At 47.8% G+C, this 24,883-nt stretch overlaps 1 protein-coding gene across 4 annotated transcripts in view; it reads left to right on the forward strand.

Moving 5' to 3' along the window:
* The window catches only part of LOC134949490 (regulator of G-protein signaling 3-like), a 99,950-nt gene that overhangs the window by 49,087 nt on the left and 25,980 nt on the right, over positions 1 to 24,883 (forward strand). For all 4 annotated transcript variants that reach the window (XM_063938090.1, XM_063938089.1, XM_063938088.1 and 1 more), the window contains exons 3-4: positions 20,611 to 20,684; positions 21,312 to 21,380. In XM_063938090.1, the coding sequence (XP_063794160.1) occupies positions 20,611 to 20,684; positions 21,312 to 21,380 (143 nt within the window). The remainder of the gene's footprint in view (positions 1 to 20,610; positions 20,685 to 21,311; positions 21,381 to 24,883) is intronic.

A 24,883-nucleotide genomic window follows, 5' to 3' on the forward strand; every position in this document is an offset into this window, starting at 1 on the left:
CAGGTAGTTTTTTCACACTCCACATAATACCCTTTTTTGTGGTACTTGTAGTATCAGAAATATGTAACACCTCCTTCATTGCCCTTAACAAGTAACGTGTGGCCCTAAAGGAAAATACGTTTGTTTCTTCACCGTCGACACTGGAGTCAGTGTCCGTGTCTGTGTCTGTGTCGACCGACTAAGGTAAAAGGACGTTTTAACGCTCCTGACGGTGTTTGAGACGCCTGGACAGGTACTAATTGGTTTGCCGGCCGTCTCATGTCGTCAACCGACCTTGCAGCGTGTTGACATTATCACGTAATTCCTTAAATAAGCCATCCATTCCGGTGTCGACTCCCTAGAGAGTGACATCACCATTACAGGCAATTGCTCCGCCTCCTCACCAACATCGTCCTCATACATGTCGACACACACGTACCGACACACAGCACACACACAGGGAATGCTCTGATAGAGGACAGGACCCCACTAGCCCTTTGGAGAGACAGAGGGAGAGTTTGCCAGCACACACCAAAACGCTATAATTATACAGGGACAACCTTTATAAAAGTGTTTTTCCCTTATAGCATCTTAATATATATAATCATATCGCCAAATAAGTGCCCCCCCTCTCTGTTTTAACCCTGTTTCTGTAGTGCAGTGCAGGGGAGAGCCTGGGAGCCTTCCCACCAGCATTTCTGTGAGGGAAAATGGCGCTGTGTGCTGAGGAGAATAGGCCCCGCCCCCTTTTCGGCGGGCTTCTTCTCCCGTTTTTCTGAGACCTGGCAGGGGTTAAATACATCCATATAGCCCCAGGGGCTATATGTGATGTATCTTTTAGCCAGTATAGGTATTTCATTGCTGCCCAGGGCGCCCCCCGCAGCGCCCTGCACCCTCCGTGACCGCTGGTGTGAAGTGTGTGACAACAATGGCGCACAGCTGCAGTGCTGTGCGCTACCTCATGAAGACTGAAAAGTCTTCTGCCGCCGGTTTCTGGGCCTCTTCACTTTTCGGCATCTGCAAGGGGGTCGGCGGCGCGGCTCCGGGACCGGACTCCATGGCTGGGCCTGTGTTCGATCCCTCTGGAGCTAATGGTGTCCAGTAGCCTAAGAAGCCAATCCATCCTGCACGCAGGTGAGTTCACTTCTTCTCCCCTAAGTCCCTCGTTGCAGTGAGCCTGTTGCCAGCAGGACTCACTGTAAAATAAAAAACCTAAAAACTTTTTCTAAGCAGCTCTTTAGGAGAGCCACCTAGATTGCACCCTGCTCGGACGGGCACAAAAACCTAACTGAGGCTTGGAGGAGGGTCATAGGGGGAGGAGCCAGTGCACACCACCTGATCCTAAAGCTTTATTTTTGTGCCCTGTCTCCTGCGGAGCCGCTAATCCCCATGGTCCTGACGGAGTCCCCAGCATCCACTAGGACGTCAGAGAAATAAAAATATTCCATTTTGGAATAAGGCTGTAATAGAACAAAGGGGGTCATTCCGAGTCATTCCATAATTTTGCAGGGCTACGATCATGACAATAGACATGTGGGGGGACGCCCCGCACAGGGCTATCCCGCCCCGCATGTCAGTGCCGCCCCCCCACCACCACCTCCCCCGCAGAAGTACAAAAGCATTGTTTTGCACTTTAGGAGTAGCTCCCGGCCAGCGCAGCTTTAGCGTGCTGGCCGGGAGCTACTTGTCGCTCCCCGGCCCGCAGCGGCTGCGTGTGACGTCACGCAGCTGCTGCGGCCCGCCCCCCCCGCACGGTCCGGCCACGCCTGCGTTGGTCGGACCGCGCCCACGAAATGGCGGCCAAATGCCGCCGTTCCGCCCTCCCACCCAGCGACCGCAGAGGCGAACGTAGCTCAGCGACGGCCTTCGGCCGTCTGGCATGCGCCGGCGCACTGCGGTGCCAGCGCATGCGCAGTTCTGACCTGATCTTGCGCTGCGATAAACTGCAGCATGCGATCGGGTCAGAATGACACCCAAAATGTGGAAAAAGTGAAGCGCTGTGAATACTTTCCAGATGCACTGTATGTTTATCCTAGTTCATCATAATACTATATCGATAGACAATACACTTTGTGAAATGGGAAAAGAAATATAGACTATGGAAACTGACATTCCACGCCGCGTGGAACCGCCTGTTCCGCTGCATAAGTAGCTTTGCACAATTCTCTGCAGCGTTGCAGCATGCTCCTGCCATGTTCCAGTAACAGAGCCGCCTCCTCCTTAGGAATGGCCTCCAATGCGCTCCTCTAATGTTTAAGCTTTCAGTTCACTAATGATCACAAATTGCAGAATATAACAGCCCTGGTGTCCATGTGTTGTGTACAGTCACGTTTCATGTAATGAACCCTTCGCATTTGCCAGATCTTGGCACAAGCAGCTCCCTCATATCTGGCTTTGGCCATCTTTATAGACACTGCATCTGTTGCCATGGTAACAGGTGGGTAGGGATGTGGGCAAGAAGCCCTGTGCATACTGTCCAAAAGTTTCTATCTTTATATGGCATTCAGCAATTAGAGGCAGTATTGTGTCACTGTGTATAGATAATGTGTTTGTGTATTTTGCCATATCCTGTATTCAAATATATTAAGCTTTCTGTAGCCATAGTCTAAGTAAGCAAGACCTTAACCATTGGAGAGAGGCGGGCCGCAGATGGGGAGACGGCCCTGCGTCTTTTGTCCCTGACTTTGGGTGAGATTTATCAAATCTTAGAGGAAGATAAATAAAAAAAAGTAGCAGGCATTCAGCTTTTAACTTTCATTATTCTAGCACAGCCTGTAATATGAGAGTAAGGGGTCTATTCATGAAGCAGTGAAAACTGTGGAGAAGTGAGCCAGTGGAGAAGTTGCCCATGGCAACCAATCAGCTGCTCTGTATAATTTTATAGTATGCAAATTATAAATGTTACTTCAATGCTGATTGGTTGCCATGGGCAGCTTCTCCAATGGCTCACTTCTCCACACTTTTCACTGCTTCAGGAATAGACCCCTTAAGGTGGGTACACACTAATAGATATATCTGCAGATCAATTGATCTGCAGATATATCTATGGACGGATCGAGCAGTCTGTTCAGCATACACACTGCTCAATCCGTCGGGGACTGACGTCATGAACTGGGCGGGCGTGTACACACGCCCGCCCAGTTCAGCTGTCAATCACCGCCGGCCGCTGCAGCATGTGTACGGGCGGTCGGCCGAACGCCCCATACACACACAGTGACGCGCCAATATATCGGTAGATATATTGGCCGTCGGCTGTGCTGCGCGGCCGACGCGATACGTCTGTGAACGACTGAGTTCACAGACGTATCGGCCGTACACACTGGCCGACGGTCCCGCAATATATCGGCCGTTCAAGAGAACGGCCGATATATCGACCAGTGTGTACGGGCCTTAAGAAACTAATTGATAACTCTCCCCCCTTGAGTAGAGATGGACTGAGGGGCAGCTTCTGCCCTGGCAATTGAGTTTATAAATATAAATAATTCTGTATATTGCAGAAGGATAGTGGGGGCGGGATGTTCTACGCATTGCATTGTGGCCGCCTTGCATCCTGCCACTTATCGGGTACATACCATCGTTAATACCGCCAGTATGTAGAATTGTGATTAAAATCGCTAAGACATCTCTCCCGAAAAGAGCTGTCCTCTGCGATGACAGAAGGTCTGCATTTATGACCCGGGAATTCTTTAGCGCTTGTGCATAATGACGCGCTCGCCGCAGAGGACACTGGATGCCATCCAAATTGATCCCTCTCAGGAAGAATGCGAATAGAAGCCCGTAGGCTTGTATTAGGCAATGCCATCTACAGTTGGCGCTGCCTACAGGATGCATTCCGCAGCTTGGTACATAAGGGAAATGCGTCCAGAACTCCAAAAACCGCCGTTTTCTGAGTGTTGGTCGCATGTTCATGATGGTGCATCATACTCTGGACCTGTTGCAGACCTGGAAGTACAGATGTGTCCCATACACCGTGGGCGCAGTCACGCCAAAAGCCCCTCTCGGCACATCTGGTCCTCTTGCTCAAAATGTGCGTCTGATACTGAGAAAACTAGCCTGCTAGACTGCTCTGGCCAATGGGATGTCTGCCATTTTGTTTATCTGTGGCCGAATGTGTCTGAATCTGCATATGAAGTGCTACCATGTGTCCGCTGCTGCTTTTTTCCAAGCCAGGTTCCGTTGTGCTTCATCTGCGACTTCAACGCAGATGAAGAGGTGTTTCGCTGCATCTGCTTTCTGAGTAAGATAAATCATTTAAAGAAAAAGACGCTGCATCTCCTGGTGCGGCCAGGCATCTGGCGCTGTATGGCGTATAGAGGCTAGGTATATGAGGACACATCTGTAAATCGGGCGTATGTTACTCCAAAGGAGGGCACTTGGGAGAAATGCTCCATCGGCGGGGTAGCACGCAGCTTGAGATACTTCGGCAGGTGCGCTTGGTTTGCTGCTAGTGCTCCTCATCGTCGCTACTCACTCGCGCCTGTCCTATACTAGGTGCAAAAGGTACATCTCCAAATAGGCGTGTTTGCGCCAATGGGAAACTCCGCCTAGCTCGCAGTTATCTGACCTGAACTTTGCTTATGTGAAAACACCCCGTCATCACCCAGTTCCGTCTTTTTAGCTATAAGTGTAGAAATGCGCATTACCTGTGTGGCTCGCACCTGCTAATTTCCAGAGCGTGCGCAGTTTGAATTCAAACAAGATGCGCTCTGCAAACAGGCGTTCTGTCTGCCCCTTTTAATTCTAGTAAAAATACAGCCTAGGAATTCACTCGGGGCTGGCGAGGTGACTGAGGCACGAGGCACTGTGCAGATTGATGGGCTGTGTATTGGCTGACTTCACTGTGTGCAGTGTAGTGCATTAATAGATACTGGAACATCAAGCAACAGGGGGAGGAAGGGTGGAATCTCCTTCCAGTTTTACTATAGTGGTTCGGTCAGTACGTCAGGGTGGACCTGGGCATCGGGGCTGTGGGTATAGCCAGCAGGTACGGATGGACAGGCGCAGGCGATGTGTAGACACGTAGGGTTGTATAATAGGAGAAGGATGCTTGGGGTCCTGAAAATGTGACCCAGCATTTCCTGTCGCCTCCCACAGAGCAGGGGCCTTTTTTAACACAGCTGCTTTCCCATGACCCCTGGCGCTTAACCCTTTGTTTGCCAGGCCTGCACAGCACGCACTTCAGCATACGCCACTGAGACTGACAGTAGCTGACACCAGGGCACATGCAGGGCACATCAGGTGAAGAGCCATTGTTGGCAGCATGAGAAAAATCCTTTCCGGTAGCACCTTACTAATGTCCAGGAGCATTATGTGCGGAAGGAGCAGTGCCGCCACGGCGCATTCCGGTGGGCGGCAGTCTCCATCAGCTAAGGTACAAACCAATCAGCTCCTAACTGCCATGTTACAGGTTGGGATTGAAAAATGACAGGAGCTGACTGTCTGGTACTTTATCTCTCTCCAAGGTTTGATACATCTCCCCCTCAGAGTGAGACTTTAGGGCAGTTTGCGTAGTGTAAAATCTCTCAGCACATGTCCATATCACTGACTGCGCACACGCATGTGCCCTTACTGTTTTGCGTTACTCTGACACTTGCGCCCGTTTTAGCTTAGAGTGGCCCAATATAACTCAGCGGGCGTGTTTATGTATGTGCAAACAGATACAGACTGGGACACACTGCGACTGGGCCGCTGACACCGATTGCTTATGGCTTTATTATGTGTCTGTGTTTAGGAATATGTTTTCCATACATGAAATGTGGAGATAATCGTCCATATTGCCGCGTTTCACAGTGAGCCTAAAACATATTGGTTGCCCAGAGACTGGAGAGCGCTTGCGAATATCGGCTGTCTCAGCAAAGCCGGTCCCTGGTGTTGTGAAATGTACCCCAGCAGTCTTATAGTGGTGAGAAGGGCTCCTCTTTTGCCCCCCGCATGAACCGGAATCAGGTGACCACTGCCTGAAGGTGATTTCAGTGTGGGAGCTGCTGCCACCAATAGCAGCTTGGAAATGGCCCCCATACATCAGCAGGCACGATCCCCCAAAAATATGTCACGACGGAATATGGCCAGAACTCAACAACCCAAACTCAACACGTTCCCTCACAACACCCTTCAGTGTTGTCCAATCACCATTATTCTTACACGCACTCTCCATGAACAACCTGAAACCCTCTGAGCATCACCACAGCCATCACCACCATGAAATGGACTTATAAGCCTATGAACAGGTGATGCATTATTACGGCTAAGGGCTAGATTTACTACAGATTCTAAAACAGACTAGTGGAGGTATTTACCCTAGCAACCAGTCATATTCTATCTATCATTTTCTATAATGCAATAGCAAAATGATAGCTGTACTCTGATTGGTTGCCATTGGCAACACCTCGTCTTTTCATTTTAAGAATCCTTAATACAGCTATCCCTATGACTCCTCCATTGCAGGTAGTTTCGCTATTACCATGGCAACGCCCAAAATTCTCTCTCCGCCTCCAGTCTCCCTTGTCTTAATCCAAAAAGTTTAGTGGAATATTACCAGCCGTGGTGGAGAGGGATCCAGAAAGATCCTCCTACTCCATGGAGTGTCCAATAAAAAACAATTACAAAGTCACCAAACATTGGGACGGATGTATTAAGCCCAGAGGAGTGATAAGTGCAAGGTGATAACGGACCAGCCATTCAGCTCCTAACTGTCATTTTTTAAACCCTTAGGGGTCTATTCATGAAGCAGTGGAAAGTGTGGAGAAGTGAGCCAGTGGAGAAGTTGCCCAAAGCAACCAATCAGCATTGAAGTAACGTTTATAATTTGCATACGATACAATTGTAGGGAGCAGCTGATTGGTTGCCATGGGCAACACCTCCACAGGCTCACTTCTCCACTCTTTTCACTGCTTCATGAATAAACCCCTAAATGATTGGCTGGTGCATTATCACCTCTTTATCACTGCTTGATCACTTCTCCAGGCTTAGTACATCTGCCCCATTGTATGGGGGTAGCGCGTGCTGGGATACTGACATTAATGCGGGATGTGTCTGCGATTGTTATATACAGATGGAGCCTTGCTCATCTTGGCTTCGCTGCTGCACCTAGGTGCACTATGGCTTATTAGCATAAGCCTTTCATCTATTATTCTCAGCTGCAATACAATACAGAGAGAACAATACAGCAGGGGATTAAGTCATTAAAGCAGGGGATTAAGGGGGACATTTACTAAGCAGTGATAAGAGCGGAGAAGTGAGCCAGTGGAGAAGTTGCCCATGGCAACCAATCAGCACTGAAGTAACATCTATAATTTGCATACTATAAAGTTATACAGAGCTGCTGATTGGTTGATGGAGTAACTTCTCCACTGGCTCATTTCTCCGATCTTATCACTGCTTAGTAAATGTCCCCCTTAGTCTGACTGCCCTGGCTCAGTTCATCCTATTAAAGGGATAAATGAACATGGCTCCATCTGTAGGCTTCATAAAAAGGTCCCAGGATGCCTTCACTTACCATAATACTATGTAGTTGTGTGTATTAATGACCTGCACAGAATGATAGCTGCCATAGGAATCCATACTAATCTATGTACGCACCTAACAATGGTACAGGGAAATATATAGCCCTTGGCATCTTTACAGTTCATAAACTCCGCTCCTGTCGTTGCTAGGTGTATACTGTACACCCAGAACCCAGTGTGACGGCAAGGAATGTGGTCCGGTGGCTTTCTCCGTTGCAATCATGCAGAACCACTGTAATTATACCTGCCAAGTCGCAGAATGATTATTTTATATTTTAGGTCCATCTCGCTTTACTGCTTATCTGTTACTGATTATCTTCGGTTCTGTCATTAATTGACAGTAACAACCTTAGGTTGGTAAGATAGATGTCTGTCTATTGGGTGGGATGTACTAAGGGTAAATGCGGTCAGAATGCTGAAATTTTTCTGTGGTTTGCCGCATTCCCCATATGTCTCAAGCTCTGGAAAGTGAACCGTTCCGGAGCTTGTACCTGATAAGCAACAATATCTATCAGGGCCGTAACTAGGTGTGTGCGGAGGGGGCACCGTACATAGCGCTGCTGGGTAGGGGGCACTGTTGGCAGCACTTGTCAATTATCTTTTTTAATTACTTTCACTTGTAGCTTCCACAAGCACAGCATCTCCTGACCACCCCTGTCTCCTTCCCCCACCCCTTCCATCACTAATACATATACAGCATTCATGAACTTCACTTGACAGCTCTTTGTTATTCAGTCACACTGTCCTTTATTACAGTTCAAGACGCTGACATACCTGGGACTCAAACCCATCACCTATGGCATTGCAGTCAGACACTCTATTCATTGAGCTATCTGTCCTTACAGAGAACGCTAGAGAATTTTACCTATTTGAAGAATACCTTCAATTCTCTTTCTAGCACAGGGCACCAAAAAGTCTAGTTTCGGCTCTGCCATCTATACGTGGCGTTGCCTACAGAAGCCTGTAGGCTTCTCACCATAGGATTCCCCTTGAGAGGGATCCAGGAGAATGTGCGGTAGGATTCCCTGGTCATAACCAAAGACGGAATGTATCTCATGCAGTATGATATATATACCGCCCTCTATATATCGATTGATCGATCTATCAGCCCATATTTAGGAATAGCGAAAGGATATGACCTGCAGGGTTCGTCCGCAGTTTCTATCAAACGGTCATGGTGCTTTTCTTAAACATTCGTAAACAGGAATGAGGAAATAAATAATTAATAGTGCATTAAAATAGGACACGTTAGGGTCAAGCATGGCTGCTCGCATTCCAAAACACTCATGTGTTTCCAGTTCTAGAGCGACCCGCGTCACCGGGATCTCCGTCTGAAGAGTCCGCTTTGCAGTTTAACTCCTTGAGGCGTCCTCACTGTTATGTATTACGGTTCTTTCTGTTGTTCAACAAATCTTGGAGTATTTTAATTTTTGAAGCTGGGGCTGATCTCATTGTTTATTCTCCACTAGTCTCCAAACCTTCAAGCGTTCCCTGAAAACTCACCTCTTTAGGGAAGCATATCAAATTCCAGACCCACCCACATAACTTTCATAAACCTTCCAATCAAATTGCATCCAGTCTGCACAGTCCACACATATCTTCACATGTCTTCTCATTCTTCACTTTCCCTTCCTCTCGTACCCGGTTCACCATTGCTATATGACCAGGCGTGCATTATAAAGTGAGGCTTGGCTTATTAAGTGAGTTTGTAACAGCAGCAGGTGAGTTAGAATACAGCAACAGGTGAGTTTTAAAATACACCAAGTAACACACAAATTTGCAATACCATTCACATCTGATACAATGTTTGGCCTTGTGCAGTGCAATGGATGTAAAGCATTTGTTTGGAAAGAGGCAGCGTGGAGACTCAGCTGCTGTCCAATCTGTGAGCAATTTTCTCTGCTGAAGGAGGAGATAGCAAAACTGCATGCTGAGATTTGTAAGATGTCTGTGTCTTTGAAGCCTCCACTGCCTCAGAGAGCCACCAGAAGACATTCTGCCTGGACTACTGTGGGCTCTCAAGGGCAGAGGTTTCCAGAGGGACACAGACACCTCCCGCAAGCGGTGACACTGCAAAACTCGTATGCTACTCTTGCAGGGCTGGAAGATACAACTAATAGAGGCACTACAGAACAGGAGGATATGGGGACATCTACCAACCATAGGAACAGGAAATGGAACAGGAAAATTGAATCTCCAAAAAGGACTGCACTTCTTTTGGGAGATTCCATTATTAGAGGAATACATCTGGGAAATGCAAATGAAGTAGAGAAACAAGTAAGGTGCTTACCTGGAGCCACAGCTCCAAGGGATAAAGAGCGCATGCTAAGAATTGTGAAGGCAGCAAGAAAAGATGGGGAGGTGGATGTCATTGTCCACCTAGGGACAAATGACCTGGCAAATGCAGAACTCATTGCTGTAAAAGATGAATTTAGGAAGTTAGGGACTGCTCTGAAGCAGGTGGCAACCACTGTATCTTTTTCAGAAGTATTGCCAGTACACAGAGGGGAAGACAGAACTCATTGCATCAGAAACTTCAATGTTTGGCTAAGGACATGGTGCAATGAGGAGAGATTTGGATTTATAGGCCATAGTCACACCATCTGGCAAGATAGGAGCTTATACAAAAGTGACGGCCTGCACCCATCTTCAACGGGAACGAAAATACTAACTGAACAGTTTGGATGCTTCATCAAGAGCTATTTAAACTAACAAAGGGGGGCAGTGAACCAAATAGGAATAAAGAAATCTGCTCCCCCAACACAGAGGTATTGTTTCTGCAGGCAAAGGGAATAGGAAGCATATCCACAGCAACAGAAGATAATTCAGATCAAAACCAAATAAAAATAGGCAGAGAGAAGAACATAGCTAGGAACAGAAAAAGCACAAACAAAACTCTAAAAGCTATGTGTGCAAATGCTAGGAGCTTAGGAAATAAAATCCCAGAACTAACTGCAATAATGACAAGGGATGATCTAGACATTGTGGCAATTACAGAGTCATGGTACAATGAAAATCATGACTGGGACATAGCTATACCGGGATATACTTTGTTTAGGAAGGACAGAATTGGAAAAATCGGGGGAGGGGTAGCAATGTATGTAAAAAATGCCATAAATACTACATTAATACAAAGTATTGAAGAAAAAACTGAGGCCCTTTGGGTGACCATAGAAACAGGGGAAAAGTTGATTATTCGTATTGGCGTGATATACAGGCCACCAGGTCAGGAAGAGGAACTTGACAAGAACCTATTGCAGGACATAACTAAAATGGCATTAAAAGGAGAGGTAATAATCATGGGAGACTTTAATCTTCCTGATGTAAACTGGGAGGTGTCTGTTGCTAGTTCCACTAGAAGTAGGAACATTTTAAATTCCCTTCAGGGAGCATCCCTCCACCAATTGGTGAGGGAGCCCACTCGGAAAGACGCAATATTAGACTTAATACTTACAAATGGAGACAGATTATCAGACGTAAAAGTGGGTGAAAACCTCGGATCCAGTGATCATCAAGCAGTATGGTTCAGCATTAAGACAGAGACTGACTCGTCCCATACAAAAACAAAGGTGTTGGATTTTAGGAAGGCTGATTTTGTAGGGATGGGAAAATGTGTAAGCGATTCTTTGGCAGAGTGGAGGAACTTGGAAACAGTGCAGGAGAGGTGGAAAACATTCAAATGTGCAATATTGAAGGCAACAGACCTTTGTATCAAAACTGTTAGGAAAAACACAAGGAAAAGGAAGCCAGTGTGGTTTGCAAAAGAAGTAGCAAATATTGTGAGAGCAAAAAAGATGGCTTTTAGGAAATATAAGCAGACACAAAATAATGAAGACAAAAAGATATATCTTGTTAGACAGAAGGAGACAAAGAAGGTAATCAGATGTGCAAAGGCACAAGCTGAGGAGAAAATGGCCCAGTCAGTGGGTAAAGGAGGCAAAACTTTTTTTAGGTATATAAGCGAAAAAAGAAAAACAAAAGGCGGAATTATAAAACTAAAGACGGACACTGGGAATCTTGTTGAGGGAGACAATTTAATAGCAGATCATCTTAATGATTATTTTTGCTCAGTATTTACTACTGAAAGAGAGGGGAAGGGGCCACAGTTAAGTTGCAGGGATATTCAGGAAAATGAAACAAGTACATTTACAGAGGAGAAGGTCCTAACAGAACTCTCAAAGCTGAAAGTGGACAAATCTATGGGGCCAGATGGGATACATCCAAGGATACTAAAAGAACTTAAAGAGGTGCTGGTAGCACCATTGACAGAATTATTCAACCAGTCATTAGCTACAGGAGAAATTCCAGGGGACTTGAAAAGAGCAAACGTAGTCCCACTGCACAAAAGTGGAAGCAAGGAAGAGGCAAACAACTACAGACCAGTGAGTCTTACATCAGTAGTAGGGAAATTGATGGAAACACTCTTAAAAGAAAGAGTTGTAGATCATCTCAAATCCGGCAATTTACTGGATCCCAAACAGCATGGATTCACTGGGGGAAGATCATGTCAAACAAATCTTATTGACTTTTTTGATTGTGTGACTAAAGTGATGGATAAAGGTGGAGCCATGGATATAGCTTATCTTGACTTTAGTAAGGCTTTTGACACAGTTCCACATCGCAGACTGCTAAATAAACTTGAAAGTTTGGGATTGGATATTAGGATTATTGAATGGATAAGATCTTGGTTGAAGGATAGAAAACAGAGAGTTGTGGTAAATGGAGTGCATTCACAGGAGGGAAATGTTACCAGTGGAGTACCCCAGGGATCTGTACTTGGACCAGTGCTTTTCAATATCTTTATTGGTGACATTGCAAATGGGATTAAAGGGAAAGTATGCCTTTTTGCAGATGACACAAAGGTATGCAACAGGGTAGACACACCAGGTGGGGTAAAACAAATGATTGAGGATCTAGGTAGACTAGAGGAATGGTCAAGAGTCTGGCAATTACAGTTTAATGCCAAAAAATGCAAAATCATGCACTTGGGTCTCAAAAATCCTAAAGCTAAATACAGTATTAATGGCACTATACTGGAAACTACTGAGGAGGAAAGGGATCTAGGAGTCACTATTTCAGATGACTTAAAGGCAGGTAAGCAATGTAACAAGGCAATGAGGAAGGCTAGTCAGATGCTTGGCTGCATTGGGAGAGGAATCAGCAGCAGAAAGAAAGAAGTAATAATGCCACTGTATAGGTCATTGGTACGGCCTCATCTAGAATACTGTATTCAGTTCTGGAGGCCATATCTTCAAAAGGATATTAATACATTAGAAACTGTACAAAGGAGGGCAACTAAAATGGTGCATGGCCTACATCACAAAACATACCCAGAAAGACTAAGAAATCTCAATATGTATAGTTTGGAGCAGAGAAGAGAAAGGGGGGACATGATAGAAACTTTCAAATATATGAAGGGTTTTAACAAAGTCCAGGAGGGAAACATTCTCCAAATGAAGAGAAGCAATAGGACACGAGGACATGCACTGAGACTGGAGGGGGGGAGGTTCAGGGGAAATTTGCGGAAAAATTATTTCACAGAAAGGGTAGTGGACAAGTGGAATAGCCTCCCATCAGAGGTGGTAGAGGCTAAGACAGTAGAGCAATTTAAACATGCATGGGATAGACATAAGGATATCCTTACAAAGAAATAAGGATCAAATAAGGTTAGTGATAAAAAAAAATAATATATAAAAAAAAAAAAAAGGGGCAGACTAGATGGGCCAAGTGGTTCTTATCTGCCGACAAATTCTATGTTTCTATGTTTCTATGTTTCTATGACCATATCATACAGCCCACCAAGAACCTTTGCAATCTGGTGGACAACTATGCAATAGATAGCACCTATTCTTGTGTATCCATGCCTATTTCTCTAACGTCCTAGTGGATGCTGGGGACTCCGTAAGGACCATGGGGAATAGACGGGCTCCGCAGTAGACATGGGCATTTTAAGAAAGAATTTAGATTCTGGTGTGCTCTGGCTCCTCCCTCTATGTCCCTCCTCCAGACCTCAGTTTGAGACCGGACGAGCTGGGTGCTGTTCAGTGAGCTCTCCTGAGCTTGCTGTGAGAAAGTATTTTGTTAGGTTTTTTATTTTCAGGGAGCTCTGCTGGCAACAGACTCCCTGCATCGTGGGACAGAGGGGAGAGAAGCAGCCCTGGGCAGCATATGGACCTCTTTTGGCAAAAGTACACATATATACAGTTGGGCACTGTATATATGTATGAGCCCCCGCCAAGAAAATGTATATTTAAGCGGGACGAAGCCCGCCGTCGAGGGGGCGGGGCTTCTTCCTCAGCACTCACCTGCGCCATTTTTTCTCCACAGCTCCGCTGAGAGGAAGCTCCCCAGGCTCTCCCCTGCAGATCATACTTACCGATATTCTGGCTGCTCTCTGCGGGAGAGAGCAGCCAGGTCGGCTCAGCGGGCGGGCAGGGGAGGCTGTGATGTAAAGGAGGGGGTGGCCGGAGGCGGGACAAAGGCGGAGCAAGGTCGGGACGGGGGTGGAGCAAGGGCGGGGCCACAGTGACACCTCCTTTAAGCCACGCCCCCTGCTCTGTAATGCCGCGATCACCGGCATTACACTGCAGGGGGCGTGGCTATGATGACCCGATTCAGCAAGAATCGCGTCATCGACTGCCCGGACCAGGGCAGGGGGGACGGGCAGGGGGGACCCCGCAAATCGGGAGACTTGCCTGCTCTTCCGGGGGGCCGGGAGGGTCACCCGATTTTCGGGAGCCTCCCGGCCATTCCGGGAGAGTAGACAAGTATGCTGCAGATACACTGTAGAAGAGGGTAAAAAGAGAGGGGGGGGCACATAATTAGGCGCAAAAATCTATATAAACAGCAGCTACTGGGTTAACATTAAGTTACTGTGTTATTCCTGGGTTTATAGCGCTGGGGTGTGTGCTGGCATACTCTCTCTCTATCTCTCCAAAGGGCCTTGTGGGGGAATTGTCTTCAGATGAGCATTCCCTGAGTGTGTGGTGTGTCGGTACGTGTGTGTCGACATGTCTGAGGTAAAAGGCTCCCCTAGGAGAAGATGGAGCAAATGTGTGTGTGAGTGGTGTCTCCGTCGACAACGCCGACACCTGTTTGGATATGTGAAATGAAGTGCTGAGGTAAATTTATTGCACAAAAGATTAGAGAACAGACAGGGAATCTACCCACGTCTGTCCCTATGTCGCAGAGACCTTCAGAGTCTCTCAATGCTCACTATCCAAAATAATAGACACTGATATCGACACGGAGTCTGACTCCAGTGTCGACTACGATAATGCAAAGTTACAGCCAAAATGGCAGAAAAGTATTCAATATATGATTATTGTAATAAAAGATGATTTGCATATCACTGATGACTCATCTGTCCCTGACACAAGGGTACACATGTTTAAGGGAAAGAAAGCTGAGGTAAATTTCCCTCCTCTCATGATGAAAAAGAGCGGGAATCTCCAGACAAGAGACTGCAGTTTCCCACAAAGAATTCTCAGGGAATATCCTTCCCCTACTAGGGCCAGGATACGATGGGAATCTTCCCCTAGGGCAGGGGTGGGGAACCTCAGGCCCGCGGGCCGTATAAGGCCCGCAAAGCCACTTAATCAGGCCCGGCAAGGCTCACCTAACCGAGGGAGATGCCGGGCGCCTGCTGAGATTTTGTTACCAGCGGGCGTCCGGCTCCTTCTCGTCAGCAGCAGCCGGAGGCAGGAGCTCACGCCTGAACTCCGGCTTCCAGCTCAGGCAGTGTACGTGTGCAGCACTCCCAAAGTTCCGAGGAGCGGGCGGCCAGGCGGAGGGCAGCGGTCCAGAAACAGGAGCGGGGCTGGTGAGTATTGTGTTTTTTTCTTCTTTTAATGTGTGTGTGTAAGCGGCGCTACTAGGGGGCATAACAACTGACTGGGGGCATATCTAATGGGGCATAACAACTGACTGGGGGCATATCTAATGGGGCATAACAACTGACTGGGGGCATATCTAATGGGGCATAACAACTGACTGGGGGCATATCTAATGGGGCATAACAACTGACTGGGGGCATATCTAATGGGGCATATCAACTGACTGGGGGCATATCTAATGGGGCATAACAACTGACTGGGGACATATCTAATGGGGTATAACAAGTGACTGGGGGCATATCTAATGGGGCATAACAACTGACTGGGGACATATCTAATGGGGTATAACAAGTGACTGGGGGTATATCTACTGGGGCATAACAACTGACTGGGGGCAGGCTAATTTTTAAGTTGATAATTTTTGTATGGCCCCCGAAAGATTTTATAAATATCCAAATGGCCCTTGGTAGAAAAAAGGTTCCCCACCCCTGCCCTAGGGTGTCACGTTTGCCCAAAAGGTAGCGCTGACTTAACAGCTATCCTCAGGGATCCTGCAGATAGCATGCAGTAAAAGTACTTTGAAGTCCATTTACACACATTCTGGTACTCTACTCAGACCGGCGATTGTGTCGGCATGGGTTTATAGCGCTGTAGCAGCGTGGACAGATACCTTGTCAGCAGAGATTGAGACCCTAGTATGTATGTATGTATGTGTGTGTATATATATATATATATATATATATATATATATATATATATATATATATATATGCTGTCTTAGATGTATATATAAAACATGCCCAAAGAGACATTAGTCTGCTGGGTTCTAGAGTCAACGCTATGTCGATTTCTGCTTGACGTGTCCTGTGGAACATGCAATGGACAGGTGATGCCAACTTAAGAGGCATATGGAAGGTTAACCTTACAAGGCTGAGGATTGTGTGGAGAAGGGATCTCAGACCTGGTCTCCACAGCTATAGCTGGTAATTCTGATCTTTTGCCTTATATTCCAGCACAGCCTAGGAAAGCACGACATTATCAAATGCAGTCCTTTTGATCACAAAGAAACAAGAAAGTCTGAGGTGCGTCCTTTCTTGCCAGAGGCAGGGGCAGAGGAAAGAAGCTGCACAACACAGCTAGTTCCCAGGAACAGAAGTCCTTCCCGGCCTCTACAAAATCCACCGCATGTCGCTGGGGCTCCACAGGCGGAGCTAGGCCCGGTGGGGGCACGTCTTCGAAATTTCAGCCACAAGTGGGTTCACTCCCTGTTGGATCCCTGGGCAATAGATATTGTGTCTCAGGGATACAAGCTGGACTTCGAGGATATGCCCCCTTACCGACGGCCCTGCCGGCTTCCCCCCACGAGAGGGAAACAGTGTTAACTGCAATTCACAAATTGTATCTTCAACAGGTGGTGGTCAAGGTTCCCCTCCTTCAACAAGGAGGGGGTTATTATTCGACCATGTTGTAGTCCCGAAACCGGACGGTTCGGTCAGACCCATATTGAATTTAAAATCCCTGAACATATACCTGAAAAGGCTCAAGTTCAAGATGGAATCGCTAAGAGCGGTCGTCGCAAGCCTGGAAGGGGGGTATTTTATGGTGTCTCTGGACATAAAGGATGCATACCTTCATGTCCCCATTTATCCACCTCATCAGGCGTACCTCAGATTTGTGGTACATGATTATCATTACCAATTTCAGACGTTGCCGTTTGGTCTCTCCACGGCACCGAGAATATTTACCAAGGTAATGGCGGAAATGATGGTACTCCTGCGGAAGCAAGGGGTCGCAATTATCCCATACTTGGACGATCTCCTCATAAAAGCGGGATCAAGAGAGCAGTTGCTGATCAGCGTAGCACTTTCTCTGGAAGTGTAACGGCAATACGGCTGGATTCTAAATTTTCCAAAGTCGCAGTTGGTTCCTACGGCTCGTCTGCCTTTCCTAGGCATGATTCTAGACACAGACCAGAAAAGGGTTTAGCTCCCAATAGAGAGAGCTCGGGAGCTCATGACACTGGTCAGGAACCTATTAAAACCAAAACAGGTGTCAATGCATCACTGCACTCGAGTCCTGGGAAGGATGGTGGCATCATACGAGGCCATTCCCTTCGGCAGGTTCCATGCGAGGACCTTTTAATGGGACTTACTGGACAAGTGGTCCGGATCACATCTTCAGATGCATCGGTTAATCACCCTATCCCCCAGGGCCAGGGTGTCTCTCCTGTGGTGGCTGCAGAGTGCTCACCTTCTCGAGGGCCGCAGATTCTGCATTCAGGACTGGGTCCTGGGGACCACGGATGCAAGCCTCCGAGGGTGGGGAGCAGTCACACAGGGAAGATATTTCCAAGGTCTGTGGTCAAGTCATCAACATCCTGGAACTAAGGGCCGTATACAACGCCCTATGTCAAGCGGAGACCCTGCTTCGCGACCAACCGGTTCTGATTCAGTCAGACACCATCACCGCAGTGGCTCATGTAAACCGACAAGGCGGCACAAGGAGCAGGGTAGCGATGGCGGAAGCCACCAGAATTCTTCGCTGGGCGAAAAATCACGTAAGCGCACTGTCAGCAGTGTTCATCCCGGGAGTGGACAACTGGGAAGCAGACTTCCTCAGCAGACACGACCTCCACCCGGGAGAGTGGGGACTTCATCAGGAAGTCTTCGCACAGATTACAACGCGGTGGGTACTGCCACAGGTGGACATGATGGCATCCCGCCTCAACAAAAAACTACAGGGGTATTGCGCCAGGTCAAGAGACCCTCAGGCGATAGCTGTAGACGCCCTGGTGACACCGTGGGTGTTCCAGTCGGTCTATGTATTTCCTCCTCTTCCTCTCATACCCAAGGTGCTGAGAATAATAAGAAAAAGAGGAGTGAGAACGATACTCATTGTTCCAGATTGGCCACGAAGGACTTGGTATCCAGATCTGCAAGAAATGCTCACAGAGGACCTGTGGCCTCTTCCTCTAAGACAGGACTTGTTGCAACAGGGGCCCTGTCTGTTCCAAGACTTACCGCGGCTGCGTTTGACGGCATGGCGGTTGAACGCCGGATCCTAGCGGAGAAAGGCATTCCGGAGGAGGTCATTCCTACGCTGATAAAGGCTAGGAAGCATGTGACAGCTCAACATTATCACCGTATATGGCGAAAATATGTTGCTTGGTGTGAGGCCAGGAATGCCCCTACGGAGGAATTCCAGCTGGGCCGTTTCCTTCACTTCCTACAGTCAGGATTGAATTTGGGCCTAAAATTGGGGTCCATTAAGGTCCAGATTTCGTCCCTATCCATTTTCTTTCAAAAGGAGTTGACTTCTCTACCTGAAGTTCAGACGTTTGTAAAGGGAGTGCTGCATGTTCAGCGCCCTTTTGTGCCTCCAGTGGCACCTTGGGATCTTAACGTGGTGTTGAGTTTCCTGAAATCCCACTGGCTTGAACCACTCAAAACGGTGGAGTTGAAATATCTCACGTGGAATGTGGTCATGCTATTAGCCTTGACTTCGGCTAGGCGTGTGTCAGAGTTGGCGGCTTTGTCACATAAAAGCCCCTATCTGGTTTTCCATGCGGATGGAGCAGAATTGCGGACCCGTCCACAATTTCTGCCGAAAGTGGTTTCATCCTTTCATATAAACCAACCTATTGTGGTGCCTGTGGCTACTACGGACTTGGAGGATTCCGACTTGCTTGATGTAGTCAGGGCTTTGAAGGTTTATGTAGCCAGAACGGCTAGGGTCAGGAAAACAGAGTCTTTGTTTATCTTGTATGCTTCCAACAAGCTTGGTGCTCCTGCTTCAAAGCAGACTATTGCTCGCTGGATCTGTAACACGATTCAGCAGGCTCATTCGGCGGCTGGATTGCCGCTGCCAAAATCAGTTAAGGCCCATTCCACTAGGAAGGTGGGCTCTTCTTGGGCGGCTGCCCGAGGGGTCTCGGCATTACAACTTTGCAGAGCGGCTACTGGGGACAGGTTCAAACACTTTTGCAAAGTTCTACAAGTTTGATACCCTGGCCGAGGAGGACCTTGTGTTTGCTCAATCGGTGCTGCAGAGTCATCCGCACTCTCCCGCCCGTTTGGGAGCTTTGGTATAATCCCCATGGTCCTTACGGAGTCCCCAGCATCCACTAGGACGTTAGAGAAAATAAGATTTTACTTACCGGTAAATCTATTTCTCGTAGTCCGTAGTGGATGCTGGGCGCCTGTCCCAAGTGCGGACTTCTTCTGCAATGCTTGTATATAGTTATTGCTTAAATAAGGGTTATGTTATGGTTGCATCAGGGTTGACCTGTTGCTCTGTTGTTGTTCATACTGTTGACTGGGTATGTTTATCTCACGTTATACGTTGTGATTGGTGTGGCTGGTATGAATCTTGCCCTGGATTACCAAAATCCTTTCCTTGTTCTGTCAGCTCTTCCGGGCACAGTTTCTCTAACTGAGGTCTGGAGGAGGGACATAGAGGGAGGAGCCAGAGCACACCAGAATCTAAATTCTTTCTTAAAGTGCCCATGTCTCCTGCGGAGCCCGTCTATTCCCCATGGTCCTTACGGAGTCCCCAGCATCCACTACGGACTACGAGAAATAGATTTACCGGTAAGTAAAATCTTATTTTCCCTATAGATTGTAAGCTTGCGAGCAGGGCCTTCCTACCTCTATGACTGTTTATTATCACCCAGTTTGTTATATAATTTTTATTTCCAACTGTAAAGCGCAACGGAATTTGCTGCGCTATATAAGAAACTGTTAATAAATAAATAAACAAATTTACTGTAAAATAAAGTACTTTTTAATAAGTTTGTTGTTTAATGAATCTCTATTGATTTTGCAGAGTATCTCACTATAAATATCCAGGGGATACGTAATATTTTTTTAGGGGTTATTCCCCCTCCCCCCCTCCGGAAAATGGGTGTATTAGGGGCAGATCTCACAAATATTAATCCATATGTGGAAATTGGCTCACCATGTGTTGTAATAAACGCATGGATATAGAGTACTTGGGTGAAACACCAGCTGCGCACTGTAATGAACTTGAGGAGATGATCTCGGTATCTCCTGTACTATAGCGTACCTGTGAATTGCTCAGAGTGATTTTCCCATGATGGATTAATGCCAATTTCTTGTGGTGAGACGGCTGCAGGAACTGGAAAACTGGAAACTGTTGAGGAGTGTAATCGTGATGTTTGTAACATCAATAATTGAGGGTTAACTGGGGGCGGGGGGGGGGGGGGGGGAATAACCCAACATAGCCATAATTTTGCATTGACATTAACCCCTTAAAATCTGCTTCCTCTCTTTCAGTCGCTGGCCTCCAGCGTAGAGACAGATATCGGATCTGTTTGCGAAACTGACAAAGCAAGGCACAAAAAGAAGGAGTGAGTATCGCTATGTGTCAGTACAGATTTACATAATAGAAGCGTAGGTGCCAACCTAAACTCTGCTCAGCCACACTGCTTATCTATAGAGCAGGGATGGGCAACCTGTGGTACTCCAGCTACTGTGGTACTACACCTTCCAGCATGCCCTGCCACAGTTTTAGCAGGCCCTGCCACAGTTTTAGCAGGCCCTAACAGCAGACCTGTGCCAGGGCATGCTGGGAGGTGTAGTTCGACAGCATCTGGAGTGCCACAGGTTGCCTACCCCTGCCATGGAAAAATGTTGTATATCTGATGCCCTAGAGTGGCATACAGTGGCATGGCCATAATATAGCCCTCCACAAATAATTGCCGTTCCTTGCTTCACGCATCCCACCACAGTTGACTTAACATGTCCCTGCCACAGTTAAACGTTCGTGAATTGGCGTTTGTCATGTCCCCGGTTGATTTTGCACGCTATGCAGGGAATTAGTCGCCGCTGAGCACCGACCAGCCTCCGACCCACACAGTATAGGCCGATTGTACCTGCTGCTAAATCAGCGCCACCATGCTCTCTCATTCTCCCACGCGTTTCGCTCTGTTTGGACTGTACATATAATTGTATCTTATTCTCTTTCTCTATCTCAGACAGAAGCACAAAAGAGGCCATCTCTCCCTGTTCCGCCTGTGGCCATCTCAGTCGTCGCATATTGCACGGTAATGCTGCCTACACAATACAGTACTGTTTGCTTTGTTGTTGTTTTTTCTAGTTTTACCAGTGACTCCAGAAAATCTGCATTTAATAGGACGGCTGACTTTTTTAATTGAATTAAGATTGCTCATAAACAACCAGACAGGTATTGTGCACGGGGAGCAGGAAGTCTTATACCCCTTTTCCACTAGAAGTCTCTGGTCTGACCCGGATTTGGAACATGGTTCCAAGCCAGGTCAGACCCGAGACGGACCCCTTTTCCTCAACGGCGCCGACCCGGGAATATCCCGGGTCTGCGCCGGGTGCAGTGTCTACTGGCCAGCGCTTGGAGATGACGTCATCTCCAAGCGCCGGGAAAACCGGCAGATCGGGACCCTCGGGGCATGGCCTCGGTCCCGTTAGGCCACGCCCCCAATGCGATGCTGCCCACCGTCACGCTGGGGGCAAGCCCAGCACTCTGGAAGCACTGCACACACTGTCCCGGCCAGCGCTACTGTCTGCATAGCAAGACAGACAGCAGCGCTGACAGCATGCACTGTCCCCCCCCAACCTCTTGACCGCTCGTGGGATACTGCGGTCAGGGAGGAATGGGCTCTTAACATGCTATAAACGGGTCCCGGGATGACCCGGGTAACCTGTTTACACTACACCCTTACCCGGGTCATTACCGGGTCCAACCCGGGTAGGATTTCCGGGTCACTTGACCTGGGTTTTTTCAGACGGAGCCTTTTCCACTACCAAAAAACCCTGGTAAATGCGCGCCCCCGTGCAAATACCCGGGTTTTCTCTAACGTCCTAAGTGGATGCTGGGGACTCCGTAAGGACCATGGGGAATAGCGGCTCCGCAGGAGACTGGGCACAAAAGTAAAGCTTTAGAACTACCTGGTGTGCACTGGCCCCTCCCCCTATGACCCTCCTCCAAGCCTCAGTTAGATTTTTGTGCCCGAACGAGAAGGGTGCACACTAGGTGGCTCTCCTGAGCTGCTTAGTGAAAAGTTTAGTTTTAGGTTTTTTATTTTCAGTGAGACCTGCTGGCAACAGGCTCACTGCATCGAGGGACTAAGGGGAGAAGAAGCGAACTCACCTGCGTGCAGAGTGGATTGGGCTTCTTAGGCTACTGGACATTAGCTCCAGAGGGACGATCACAGGCCCAGCCATGGATGGGTCCCAGAGCCGCGCCGCCGGCCCCCTTACAGAGCCAGAAGACAGAAGAGGTCCGGAAAATCGGCGGCAGAAGACGTCCTGTCTTCAACAAGGTAGCGCACAGCACTGCAGCTGTGCGCCATTGCTCTCAGCACACTTCACACTCCGGTCACTGAGGGTGCAGGGAGCTGGGGGGGGGCGCCCTGAGACGCAATAAAACACCTTGGATGGCAAAAAATGCATCACATATAGCTCCTGGGCTATATGGATGCATTTAACCCCTGCCAGAATACATAGAAAAACGGGAGATAAGGCCGCCGATAAGGGGGCGGAGCCTATCTCCTCAGCACACTGGCGCCATTTTCCCTCACAGCTCCGTTGGAGGGAAGCTCCCTGGCTCTCCCCTGCAGTCACTACACTACAGAAAGGGTTAAAAAAGAGAGGGGGGCACTAATTACGCGCAGTATTAAAGATACGGGAAAAACACTTATATAAGGTTATCCCTGTATATATATATATATATATATAGCGCTCTGGTGTGTGCTGGCAAACTCTCCCTCTGTCTCCCCAAAGGGCTAGTGGGGTCCTGTCCTCTATCAGAGCATTCCCTGTGTGTGTGCTGTATGTCGGTACGTTTGTGTCGACATGTATGAGGAGAAAAATGATGTAGAGACGGAGCAGATTGCCTGTAATAGTGATGTCACCCCCTAGGGGGTCAACACCTGAGTGGATGAACTGTTGGAAGGAATTACGTAACAGTGTCAGCTCTGTATAAAAGACAGTGGTTGACATGAGACAGCCGGCTACTCAGCTTGTGCCTGTCCAGACGTCTCATAGGCCGTCAGGGGCTCTAAAGCGCCCGTTACCTCAGATGGCAGATATAGACGCCGACACGGATACTGACTCCAGTGTCGACGGTGAAGAGACAAATGTGACTTCCAGTAGGGCCACACGTTACATGATTGAGGCAATGAAAAATGTTTTACACATTTCTGATAATACGAGTACCACCAAAAAGGGGTATTATGTTCGGTGAGGAAAAACTACCTGTAGTTTTCCTGAATCTGAGAAATTAAATGAGGTGTGTGATGATGCGTGGTTTTCCCCCGATAACAACTGATAATTTCTAAAATGTTATTGGCATTATATCCTTTCCCGCCAGAGGTTAGGGTGCGTTGGGAAACACCCCCTAGGGTGGATAAAGCGCTCACACGCTTGTAAGAACAAGGGCTCTACCCTCTCCTGAGATGGCTGCCCTTAAGGATCCTGCTGATAGAAAGCAGGAGGGCATCCTAAAAGGTATTTACACACATACTGGTGTTATACTGCGACCAGCAATCGCCTCAGCCTGGATGTGCAGTGCTGGGTTGGCGTGGTCGGATTCCCTGACTGAAAATATTGATACCCTAGATAGGGACAGTATATTATTGCCTATAGAGCATTTAAAAGATGCATTTCTATATATGCGTGATGCACAGCGGAATATTTGCCGACTGGCATCAAGTCTAAGTGCGTTGTCCATTTCTACCAGTAGAGGGTTATGGACACGACAGTGGTCAGGTGATGCGGATTCCAAACGGCATTTGGAAGTATTGCCTTATTAAGGGGAGGAGTTATTTGGGGTCGGTCTTTCAGACCTGGTGGCCACGGCAACAGCTGGGAAATCCACGTTTGTACCCCAGGTTGCCTCTCAACATGAGAAGACGCCGTATTATCAGGCGCAGTCTTTTCGTGGGCAAGCGGGCAAAAGGTTCCTCATTTCTGCCCCGTGACAGAGGGAGAGGAAAAAGGCTGCAGAAATCAGCCAGTTCCCAGGAACAGAAACCCTCTCCCGCCTCTGCCAAGCCCTCAGTATGACGCTGGGGCTTTACAAGCAGAATCAGGCACGGTGGGGGCCCGTCTCAATGAATTTCAGCGCGCAGTGGGCTCACTCGCAAGTAGACCCCTGGATCCTTCAGGTGATATCTCAGGGGTACAAATTGGAATTCGAGACGTCTCCCCCTCGCCGTTTCCTAAAGTCGGCTTTACCGATGTCTCCTTCTGACAGGGAGACAGTTTTGGAAGCCATTCACAAGCTGTATTCCCAGCAGGTGATAATCAAGGTACTACTCCTGCAACAGGGAACGGGGTATTATTCCACACTGTTGTGGTACCGAAGCCGGACGGCTCGGTGAGACCGATTCTAAATCTAAAATCTTTGAACACTTACATACAGAGGTTCAAATTCAAGATTGAGTCACTCAGAGCAGTGATTGCGAACCTGGAAGAAGAGGACTACATGATGTCTCGGGACATCAAGGATGCTTACCTTCATGTCCCAATTTACCCTTCTCACCAAGGGTACCTCAGGTTTATGGTACAGAAC

This window comes from Pseudophryne corroboree, chromosome 8 (assembly GCF_028390025.1).
Source record: "Pseudophryne corroboree isolate aPseCor3 chromosome 8, aPseCor3.hap2, whole genome shotgun sequence".
NCBI lineage: Eukaryota > Metazoa > Chordata > Amphibia > Anura > Myobatrachidae > Pseudophryne > Pseudophryne corroboree.